The 11,966-nt window shown below is 29.2% G+C and overlaps 1 protein-coding gene across 9 annotated transcripts in view; it reads right to left on the bottom strand.

Annotated features, from left to right (window-relative positions):
• Positions 1-485: 485 nt before the first annotated feature.
• LOC111681485 (armadillo segment polarity protein) overlaps positions 486-11,966 on the bottom strand; it is a 23,433-nt gene continuing 11,952 nt past the window's right edge. For 2 of the 9 annotated variants that reach the window (XM_023443272.2, XM_023443273.2), the window contains exons 3-7: positions 11,100-11,966; positions 10,838-11,038; positions 10,496-10,768; positions 9,358-9,451; positions 486-1,018 (exon numbers count right to left, since the gene is read on the bottom strand). The exon at positions 11,100-11,966 is cut by the window's right edge and continues 773 nt beyond it. In XM_023443272.2, coding sequence (XP_023299040.1) covers positions 786-1,018; positions 9,358-9,451; positions 10,496-10,768; positions 10,838-11,038; positions 11,100-11,966 — 1,668 coding nt within the window. In that variant the 3' untranslated portion in view covers positions 486-785. Of the gene's footprint in view, positions 1,019-5,883; positions 6,278-9,357; positions 9,452-10,495; positions 10,769-10,837; positions 11,039-11,099 lie in introns of all 9 variants that reach the window. The other 7 variants (XR_006940440.1, XR_006940438.1, XR_006940439.1 and 4 more) reach the window with 7 other exon arrangements.

Genomic DNA, 11,966 nt, shown 5'->3' with positions numbered 1-11,966 from the left:
TTTGGTCAAATTACTAAACTTTATAAAGAAACAGAAAAACCTTTTAGAGCAAAATTCCCAACTATTTAAATTCTTCAGTTATTTTTTAAACTTTTTAACCACTAGTCATAATTACAAAATGTTTAGTTTTTGAAAAAGAAAAAAAAAAAAAAGAAAATGTTTGTTTTAATGTTTCCGTAATAAAAAAAAAAAATAAAATGCATACGGAATTTTGTTTATTATATTTTAATACTACTAAAAAAATGGGGGTATTTTTGTGTTTTCTTATTTTCTTTTATGTTTTTGCTTTTCGTCATATAAAATAGTAATAATAAAAAAATGTTAAAAGTGCTTAAAAAAAACGTTTCATTAAACGAGAGAATAAAAAGTTAATAAAAAATATAAACTTTAAAACAAAAAAAAAATATAAAGTGTTGTCATTACATTTTACGTAAGGTAAATGTTATTAATTAATAGAATTATTCGTAAAAATTGTTATATTTCCATGTATGTATGTATATGCTAAATATGTTATAAATTGTTGTTTTTTGTTGTATATAATTTTTTTTCTTAAATCAAACAGCAGCTGCAACAGCCCTTAGAAGACGTTTTTATAATTGTTTCAAATTTTCAAAAAGATGTATTGTGGTGTGGTGTTTCCCTTTTTATATGTTGTTGTTATTATTTTCTTAAATATTTAAAATAGCTACATTTAGTTGTAATGTATATTTTGATTTTTTTTTTCTTCAAATGCAATGTTATTTTTCTTTTTCTTTCTTGTTTCTTCTTTGTAATTCTTCTGCGGTTTAACAATCTGTATCATACCAAGCAGCTAAATTGTTGTTGTCATTGGGTGGTGTTGGCATGGCATCCAAATCAAAATTCAAAGCACCAGCATCAATCTCACCAACATCCATATCCATGGAATAGGGTGAAGTTGGTGCAGCACTTGGTGGGGCACCACCACCGCCGCCGCCTCCTACGGGACTGCTGATTTCAAGACCCTGCATAGAGTCTATTGGTAAAGTATCATATCCTGCTTGAATAATAAAAAGAATTAAAATAAAAATTACAAATTAATATGCTTCAATATTAAGGTGAATTTTTCTTTGAACTTTTAAAATAAATGTATTTAAATTGTATTTAAAATACATCGATATAATGTATTAAATATTTGGCATTAACAAAATCAGAACAAAAATTAATATGTTGTATGAAAAAGAAAATTCTATTTATCATGCTTTAAAGAAAAAAAAATAACCATGCTTTAAAAAAAATATATGATTTTTGATCACAATGATGAGATTGTTTTCGAAAATTTAATTTGATTGTTATTCAGCTTCTTTAGTTTAGAGTTGATTTCATATATTCGAATTCCATTCAATTCTATCCGTTTGTAGATTAATGAATGATGAAAACAAAAATGTTTTTTTATTCTCATTAGAATGGTTTTAATTTTGCAATTTCGATCAGTTTGTTTAAAAACATCTTTAGCTACTCTCGGAAAGAAATCATCTAATGAATAATTTCAAAACTGAAGTAAAATTCATTCCTTAGAGAGGCATGAAACATGTTTATTGTTATGAAAACAATGCATAACATAGGACCAAGTTGCTCCTTTAATTTCAGCAAGAGATTATTTTGGAATTTCTCTTATTGTATTGTATATATGATGTTCATTTGAATTAGTTTAGGGTGGAGTTTTTCAGATAAAGATAATCTGCATTCTTTGTTTAAACCTAGTTTAATATACGTTTTGTGTTTTTCAGTAAACAGAAACGTTACTTAAGGCGGGTTTCTTACTCCTCAGTTAAACTAGGCTTAACTTGCTGTTAGATTAAACTCGGAACAAATTTAGGCGAACTTTAACCGATGATTGTGTTTTTCAGTTTTAGATTTAAGCTCAGTTAACTTTGTTATTATTGCCAACTTTTCACTCAAAAACATAAACAATGAACAGCTGTTTTTTGCAAACAATACTTTTGTAAAATGGAAAATTTTGAAAAATGTTAAATAAACATTAAAAACAATAATTAATAAAACAAAACAAATCAGAAAATTGCAATTTACTTAAAATATTAAGTTTTTTGTTTTTCCGAAATCATTGTTTTATTGTTTTTGTTAATTGTGTTTTCTCACTTATAACTTGAGTTTAATTGGCCAATTACACTCAGTTAAACTAAGATAATAAGTAACTTTACTGATAACTGAAAAACACCAAACATATATTAAACCAGGTTTAACCAAAGAATGAAGACTATCTTTATCAGAAAAACTCGCCCTTATTATCTTAGTTAAACTGAGTATTATTGGCCGGCCAATTAAACTTAAGTTATAAGTGAGAAAATATAATTAACAAAAACATTAAAACAATGATTTCGGAAGAACGAAAACTTAATATTTTAAGTAAATTGCAATTTTCTGTTTTGTTTTGTTTTATTTTTTAATGTTTTAAATGTTTATTTCATCTTTTTCCAAAGATTTTCATTTTACAAAAGTATTATTTGCAAAAAAAACAGCTGTTCATTGTTTATGTTTTTGAGTGAAAAGTTGGCAATATTAAGAAAGTTAACTGAACTTAAATACATAACTGCAAAACATAATCATCGATTAAAATCCGCCTATATTTCTTCCGAGTTTAATCTAACAGCGAGTTAAGCCTAGTTTAACTGAGTAGTAAGAAACCCGCCCTTAGGGGTTACTCGTTAAGTAATATTAATCTGTGCAGGGACCCTGCACTAGCATATATAGATGTACATGGTCCTCATCTAGGGCATTACAATGTTATTTTTCATATATTTGGATAAGTTTAAGACCAGTCCTTTGAAGGGTACTGCATACAAGCGTATGTGAAGTTGTCTCAATTTATGCAGGAAACTATTTAAACTTAAACTTCGAACTGAATACATTGTTTAATGTTCTTTTAAAAAAAAATATTTATTTTTCATAATATCGAAAAAAATTCTTTTTGACTTCATGCCGAAAAAAAGCATTTTAAAATGAAGAAACCGTGTCAAACATGCAAAAACAACAAAACAAAAAAGAATTGTATTTGTATAATTAAATGATAATGTATAATGAAAATCATATAGTAAATAAAAGAGAATATAAGCATGGATTTCTATTTGAAAATTTCCTTTTTTTTAAGAAATATTGAACAGAAAAGCCAAATTAAACAAAACAACATTAACATTTGTTTAAAACAAAACATAAAACAAACTGAAAAATAACATTTTATGTAGAGAAAAATCTATATTAAAAATACATATTTTACAAAAGGTAAAATGGCAAATAACAGTAAGTAAGAGTAAAGGTACAGTTTAGGGTTCTATAGTTGAAACGAAAAGTCGACTTTTCGACTTTTTGCATTTTATGAAAAGTCGATTTTTCGACTTTCCGACTTATTCATTTAATTAAAAGTAGACTTTTCGACTATAAGTATTTTATAAATAGTCGACTTTTCGACTTTTTCCGACTTTTCTACTTTTCGACTTTTTCCGACTTTTCTACTTTTTCCGACTTTTCTACTTTTCGACTTTTTGTTTGCAATAGTATGTAATTGTAAACAGATCTTTGCAACAACCCTGAAGGAAACCTGTCGACAAGTTTCCACAAGTCACCAGGGGGGTTACTCTGTATTTCGATTCGAAAGAAAATGTTTTCGAAACACAATGTATTTAACATATAAATTCGAAATGTTTTTCATTCGAATCGAGTTACTGAGTAACACTACAGTTTAGTCGACTATTTAGTCAATGATGAAAAAACAATCAAAATAAACATACAAACATACACATAATGTCCAAAAATAATTTTTTTTTTTTGTTTTGGTAAACAGCTGTCTGTTAGTGATTTCTGTGTTACCACTTTATCGTTTTTTATGTCAAAATCAATTGAATTTTTTGACAACAAACTTTCTTACAACTTTTAAAAAACACTTGAAACTTTGTCGTAGGAGTTGTGGTAGAGCTTTAGAACCCAATACCAACAACATTAATATAACTATTGTCATATGCTGACATAATACGCATACAACGCTACAACATCGATTGTGAATTGTACAATTAAATATTTGAGGTGTTTATAAGACATTAGCTTATAGCAGAGACTGAAAATAACTGAGCAACATAAGAAAAGTGATTGAATTGTTATTTATTTTTGTTTTTTAATATAAATCACTCAGAATAACAGTTATAAAATGATTTTTACTTAAATGGTTTAGTTTCATCTTTACTACTTTTATTTTGTTACTAATGTTTTTGGTTGAGCACTTGGTTTTTGTATTCCTTTTTTTACTCTTGCTAATATGAGAGTGGAAGAGTATATTGTTGTTGTTTGCTATGAAGATAATTTGTGTGTATGTACAATCTTTAGGTGAAGGATTAGGTGAATTAAAATTAATCCCCGAAAGTTGTGTTTGAGTACTCAATTAGTTAATTTTGTTTGCTAGTTTAAGCGCCCAATGGAGGTGTTTTAAACTTGAGCAGGAAATGCAAAAGTGTAAACCAGGGATGGCAAAATTGGTACTATGGTACTTTTTTTGATACTACTTGATGTGCAAAAGTATCGTGGTACTCCCGAGTCTTATTTGATACTTTCAGGGCTACATATAACGCCCATTCTAATTTAAAAATGTATAAATATATTTCAGAAATTACAAACGTTTAGCAAAAAAAAAATATTTTAGTACTTTGGATTGTAAGAAAGCTTTAACTGAATACTCTCCCAGAGGTAGGTTTCACATCATATGGGTATCAGCCCACTCGGGAATAGTCGGTATCGAAAGAGCGAATGTAATAGCTTTAAAGGGAAGGAAGCTCGAGGCAGTTAACCTGACAAACGCAAAACCATTCGACGCAACAAAAGCTAAAATAAAAATATGGGTGAGAGAATCCCATAAGACCTCTTGGAATAATGAAACAGTGAGTAGAACCACGAAAATCCTATGGGGTGACCCTGATAAGAGCAATACGACAAATCTCCTAAAAATAAGCAAGTCTGAAGTTAGCAAGATAGTACGTATTCGGAGTAGACAAACACGATTACGAGCACATGCAAAATTGGATGTGCAGATTCAGACGTACATAGATCATGTGGAGAGGACAGTGGAACTCTGGAGCACTTTCTTTGTCACTGCCCGACAATCGTCGAAGTTAGATCCAAGTATCTTGGAAGTTCCGAAATAACATTCCTGATAAACACTGGCTGGAAGATTTTCGGAATTACCTTCAGGAAACACAGTTTCTGAACACTGAAAATAATTCATTCAGTTCTTTTTTTCACGATAAAGAGCAACAGGCCCGATTGTGGCCTTGGTGTATTTTTTCAGATTTGATGTAGTACACATCCTCCTATCAACCTAACCTAACCTAAGTACTTTGAGACCCAAAAAAGTACTTTCTGAAATATATTTTGATACTGAGATCACTTTTTCCATCCCTGGTGTAAACAGCTGATGCAAAAAAATTAATAAAATTTTTACTAAAATAAACATTAAAATGATTGACTTATCGATTATAGAGACTTCACAATATATTTTTTCATTAATTTTCATATTACATTTGATAATAAACAGTGAATAGTTTTCTGTTGTTATGTATGGCAACACTGCAAAGTTTAATCTTGTACTCAAAAACATCAAAGGAGATTAACATAAGAAATCAATTTATTTTTAGGTTAACTAATCTGTTTATAAATTGTTATTTGATTGACAACTTAAAAATCCACTCTAATTGATCTGTACCAACTATTATTTGTCACACCTTTATAATTGTAATACATATTTGTTATATAGATTTATCTCCAAAATGTACAGAAATAATATAACATAAATTTGTATAATTATATATATTTTGTTAAAAAATTTTAATTGTATTTCTTGATTTGATAGACAATGACAATCACCTACAAGTTTTAAGTGAGATTTTGCAGGACAACAAACATTTTTTTTTGAGCATAATTCAGTTGAAATAGAAGAAGTTTTAAGAGATTATTATTGTTTGCAGTAAATAACTATTAAATATTATTTTTCGTTAATTGCGTATATATTATATTTTTTGTTTATAATTTAATGTGTACACTGCTTTTTTTTTGCAAAATTGTTATTTTGAATGCACTACTCTCTCGTTGTGTTAATTTTTTTAGTTGGTTCGAAAAACAGCTAATTTTTTATTAAAGTTGTTAAATAAGAGTTTTTTCTGGTTAATTTATAAAATTTTTCCGTTTTTTTTTTTTAATTTTTAAATAAATTCGGAGTTTAAATTTGCATTTAATGATGATATATGTTAGGCTGGCTCAACTGTTTGTGAAGAGTGTTAAGTTTTATTAGGTTCATTTTTTTTTGTAAAATTTTGTTAATTTTTATTTAAATTGTATTCCAAAATAGCACACAGGAGCATTAAAATAATGCGAGAGCATTTTTGTTGGTCAAGTAAAAAAGAAATAAAAATACGTTTATTATTATTAGTTTTATTTTTGACTAAATCATTTAATTAACGTTTATGCTATAGAAGTGAATGTCAGATTGTTTCTATATGGCTGGTTTGGTAATTTGTGATATTAAAATATATAGTATAATACAAAATAGTTTTTTTTTTAGGAGGTGTTTACACATTGTTGTTGCATGTTCATTATATTTACATAAAAAGAAAACGTTCAATTTCTGTTTTGTTTGTTCAATTTCTAATGAAAAACAAGAGTAATGAAATAATAATAAAATAAAAATAATAATAATAACAATCAAATGATTTGTAATTGAAAAAACAAACTATGAAAGAAGTAATTATTTGGTGAAATGTGATGTGTGTTTGTGTGAATGTATCATAAGAAGGTGCACAACAAATGTTGTTGTAGTAATTTAAAACAAAAAATCACAAATTTTTTTAATTTTTAACAAAAGTTCGACTATTTTATAAAACTTCAGAAATTTTTACAGAAACTTTTGGCAACGGACCAATAGTTTCTGTAACTATACCCTTCACCTTCTATAATTTTCCGATTCCTTTTAGATATCTGTGAGATGCGAATCTTTAGGGCGGGGTTTTCAGATAAATATAATCTATATTCTTTGTTTAAACCTAGTTTAATAAATGTTTTGCGTTTTTCAGTAGACAGTAATCTTAGTTTAACTGAGTATTATTGGTCAATTAAACTTAAGTTATATGTAAGTGAGAAAACGCAATTAACAAAAACAATAAAACAATGATTTCGGAAAAACAAAAACTTAATATTTTAGGTAAATTGCAATTTTCTGATTTGTTTTGTTTTATTTTTTATTGTTTTAAATGTTTATTAAACATTTTTCCAAAATTTTTCATTTTACAAAAGTATTATTTGCAAAAAACAGCTGTTCATTGTTTATGTTTTTGAGTGAAAAGTTGGCAATATTAACAAAGTTAATTGAACTTAAATCCATAACTGAAAAACACAATCATCGGTTAAAGTCCGTCTTAATTTGTTTCGAGTTTAATCTAACAGCAAGTTAAACCAAGTTTAACTGAAACGCGCTCTTGATAATTCGAGAAGTTTTCTATTTATATTAAAAAAAACAAAGTGTTTTCTTTTGCTCAGGGATTAAAACAGTTGAAAACTAGCTATACCCAGTGTGCTTCGCTATACTCATCGTATTGGTATAAAATTATTGTAAATGTACCAGACGGTGTCTTTTTATAGATTTTCATTAAATCATATTGATTGATGCTTTTTAGATTCTTTTTATATTGTTATTAATTCCGGGCTCCACATGCTTAATTTTATGTTTTTAGGATCAATAGTATAAAAGTACCAGCTTAAAAAATAAATAAGTACATTCGAATTTCCGAAAAATCCGTCTTAGTGAATCTATTTGGGGTGAGACCAATCTCCTGTCATCTCTTAAGCTTTAACCGTTTAATCTGTGTTATGATAAATCTGTCAATAGTTCGGATGATAAAGTTGACGAACGAACAGACAACGTTGAGTCGAATCAGTCGATTGAAACATTGTCAGATATGAGTGGATCTTACATTTATAAAGCATAAAACCCTTTGCACTATAGTACTACCAAAACCCATGAGTTTTCAAACTTTTAGTGAAGATATCTCTAAGAAAAAGGAAGTTATGTCAGATGTTAGCCCTTTATTTTAAAGTTGATAGAATGGACTTTCAAATGGCGCTGTTAAACGTATGAAAAAGTTCTAAAATGTAGTTTTATTTTAAGTTTATAAAGCATAATACCCTTCGCACTATATCTCGAATTAGAAGGAAGTTTTGTTAGATGTTTTAAAACTTTATTTTAAAGTTAATAGAATGGACTTTCAGATGGCACTGTCTTGACGCTGTTATAACGTCTCAAAAAGGGCTAAAAATTCTGTTTTTTTAAAGTTTCAGGACACGATATCACAAATTTCAGTTCAGATGAAGAAATTCTGAAAATCTTAGGATTTCGATGCTTTTTAAGCTTTTCTAAATTAATATGTAAATTTCTAAAAAAAAATGCTTACAGATGAAGGGTATTCAAGATTCGACATTGAAGAATATAGCCCTCTAAGTTGTTTTTTTATGAAATTTAAAATTTAGATTAGATTTTCATAAATAATTAAAATAAAAATAAAAAAAAACTATTGTAGAAATTTCATTTAAGTAAATTATAAGTTGAACCTTGTAACGCGGGTTGCTGATGTGTCAAATTAAAAAAAGTAGTGTTCAAAGAAAGTTAAACATTTCTCCTTTATTTAAAACTGTAACTACTACTCGTATTAATATGTAAATTAAATTGAAAATCAAAACAATTGTATGTATTCGTATATTAATGTAAAAGAGAGAGAGAGTATTGAACAAAATAAATTATCAAGAAAAAATTGTAACAAATTATATGAAGAGAGAGAGAGAGAATGATTACAAGTGATAAAACAGGACACAGGGTTAACAAAAACAAAGGGGTCTCATTAAATATCTGCACAAACGTATGGTTGGGTTAGTGATGGTGGGGATTAATAGTGTTGGTGGAGGTTATTAGAAATAAGAAATCGTTATTATGATGATAATAAGAACTAACAAACATTTGAACGAGTGGAAGAAACGTATGTTTTTTGTTTGTTTTGTGAACGTATGTAGCGCATGTGACAAGAATTTATTGTATTTTTGTTATATTTTTTTTTAATATTTTTTTAAACTTTTACAAATATGTTATTCTTTTTTGTCTTGTTTGTATATGAATAACTTTCTACATGCTTTATTATTGGTTTTGATTTAGTTTTTGTAATTGTTTTTTGTTTTTATAGTTTTACTGATAATGGTGGTTTCGATCGAGGGGCTTATGGGTAGGTGGGTTGTTTGGTAAAAGAACAATTATTAATTTAAAGAAAAAACACACAAAATTATGGGATTAGAGATACGTACCTTGTTGGAATGCACGACCGCCATGGGAGCTGTGTACGCTCGGTGGCCCCTGACCATAGAGGCCTTCATATGCTTGCTCTGGACCAAGCATATCCTGTGTATATATATATATCGAGGTTTGATATATTTTTTTTTGGTTTATATATGTAAACATTTAACATTTGGGATGATTTCAAAATGATTTCGATTTCGTTTCGAACGAAATTCAATTCGATATTTAATATTGTATGTGTTGTTGTTAAAAATGGTAACAGAAAAATGTCACATTGTAAATAGTAGGTTGATAGGTTGATTTTTTGTTTTGTTTTTGTTTTAGTTTTATGTAATTTGATCACATTAACCATTAAAAATTTAATTATTTTTAGGGGGGAAATCGGGGAATTTTCAATACGAGGGGCCACCAAAACACATTTTTTTTTGTTAAGAATTAAAAAAAGTTTAGCCAAATTTGAAGAAATTTTTCAACAGGTGCAGGGGGGTTTTATCAATTTTACGTGATGGTGGGGTGGTAGAGTTTACGTTTGGTGTTGGTAATAAGTAGTAGGTAGCAGTTGTGGTAGTTGTGATAATTTGCAAAAAACGAAAATCATAAAAATAAAAAAATAAAAAAAAAATAGAAAATAAAAATTAATTAATAAAAAATAACAAAAAAAAAAGGTTAATAATAATTAAAATACAACATTTAAAGCTAAAAAACATAAATGATATGATAAAATAAAACTAACAATTTTGCTCACTAATAATATTTTATATGAAAACAACAATAAGAAGTTTTTTGCTTTTCCACTAATTTCAACTACATTTTACAGAAAATAAACTTGTTTAAAAAAAATCAAAGAGAAAAATTAAAAATAAACTTATTTTTTTTTTTTTTGTTTTAAATAAAAAAAAATGCAAAATATACGATGTTTATTTTAGATATAGAAATATTCAAATATTCAGTAACTAATCTTACATTAAATGAAAAAAAAAAAATAAAATTCTTTGTTTTATATATACAATAATCTATAAATTATTTTTTAGTTATTTTTTTATCTGCTTATTTTACAACTGTTCTTTTTGGTTTTCAAAAATTTTAGTAATTTTATTGTATTGCATTAAGTATTTTTGGGGAAAAATAACATTAAACATAACGAACCTGTAAATCTGGACCCATGCCTAGATCGGCATTTCCCCATATGTTGTTGTCTTCACGTAAAAGTGAATTGGTCAGCTCGATAGAGAGACGTTTCTTGTAATCTTGCGGCTTATCCTCGCTCATACGGAATAGAACAGCGGCGGCATAAGTAGCAACGCCTTCATTGCGTGAATGCAATAAATCAGTTAAGGGGCCAGTGGCTCCTTCTTGTTCAATGATTTCGGCTCCTTCTTTGTCTGCGGCCAATTCGCAAAGAACTCCAGCGGCAACGCGCTAAATAAACAATAAAAAACATTATTTGTTTACACATAATTTCCCAAAAGACAAGAACAAATAACTCACCTGTATATTCTCTATTTCATTAAATAGCAGACGTACAAATATCGGTATTACCGACTGTTGGCGAATCAAAGCACGATTGTGAGACTCTCGTGCTAAAATGTGTAATGCACCCACAGTGCCCTCAACAATTTCCTCCATACGAACGCCATCTGCATAGGCCGAAGGCTGTTGTGAGCCAGTAGTGGCCACAGAAGAACGTTGCTAAAGTAAACATAATTTATATGAAAATTTTTGCAATTCAAAATAAAAAACAACAACTTACACGTTCGGTATCTTGGAAAGCACGCATTAATAGACGTACTAAATGATGTATGGCTCCATGTTCACGCAATGGAGCTGCATTAGCTGGACACAAAGCCAGATTACGTACCAGACCAATGGCGGCCTTAATTAATGGCCAACGAGATGGTGGATGTAAAAGTTTTACAATCACCGAGAGACCATAATTCAAACGTACGGCATTTTGAGCCATTTCCGAATCAGCATGACGTGTTGTCAAATGACGCAAAGCACAGACGGCTGGTTCAGTAATTTCCTCACGATCGCCAGCATTTATAATCGTACGTACTAAAGCATCAACACCACCGACTTGACAAACTGTAGCCTTATTACGTTGATTGTTACATGTCAAATTCGAGAGTATGCCAGCTGCACAAGTGACAACATTAACATCTGTGGATGCCAATACTTGCACCAAGGATTGCAAAAGGGCCTCCATGCCATCGACTTTAGTGGCAGCGTCGGACAAATTACGCAATGTCCACAAACAGTTCTGCACCAAACGGGGCGATGGATTGCCCAAGTGCATAGCGAGGGCCTGCATGCCACCAGCATCTACAATGGCTGGCTTATTGCTAGAACATACTGAGAGAACTTTCAGAACACGTGAAGTGGTCCACAACAACTTCTCGTAGTCGTAGGAGCGCATAATGCGCACCAATTCATTGGGACCGCCAGAAGCCAAAATTATTAGTTTACTCTCTTGATTGCCGTAGGCAAGAATCTGTAAACAATCTGTAACGATGGCCAAGAACTTGACGTTATTACGCTGCAACAAGGTAACCATTTTCTGGAGACCACCAGCTAAGCGAACTGCCATTTTAGAACCATCCTGATGCAATAACAAATT

The sequence above is a fragment of the Lucilia cuprina genome, chromosome 3 (genome assembly GCF_022045245.1).
Source record: "Lucilia cuprina isolate Lc7/37 chromosome 3, ASM2204524v1, whole genome shotgun sequence".
Taxonomy (NCBI): domain Eukaryota; kingdom Metazoa; phylum Arthropoda; class Insecta; order Diptera; family Calliphoridae; genus Lucilia; species Lucilia cuprina.
This window is presented reverse-complemented; position numbering and strand designations above follow the sequence as displayed.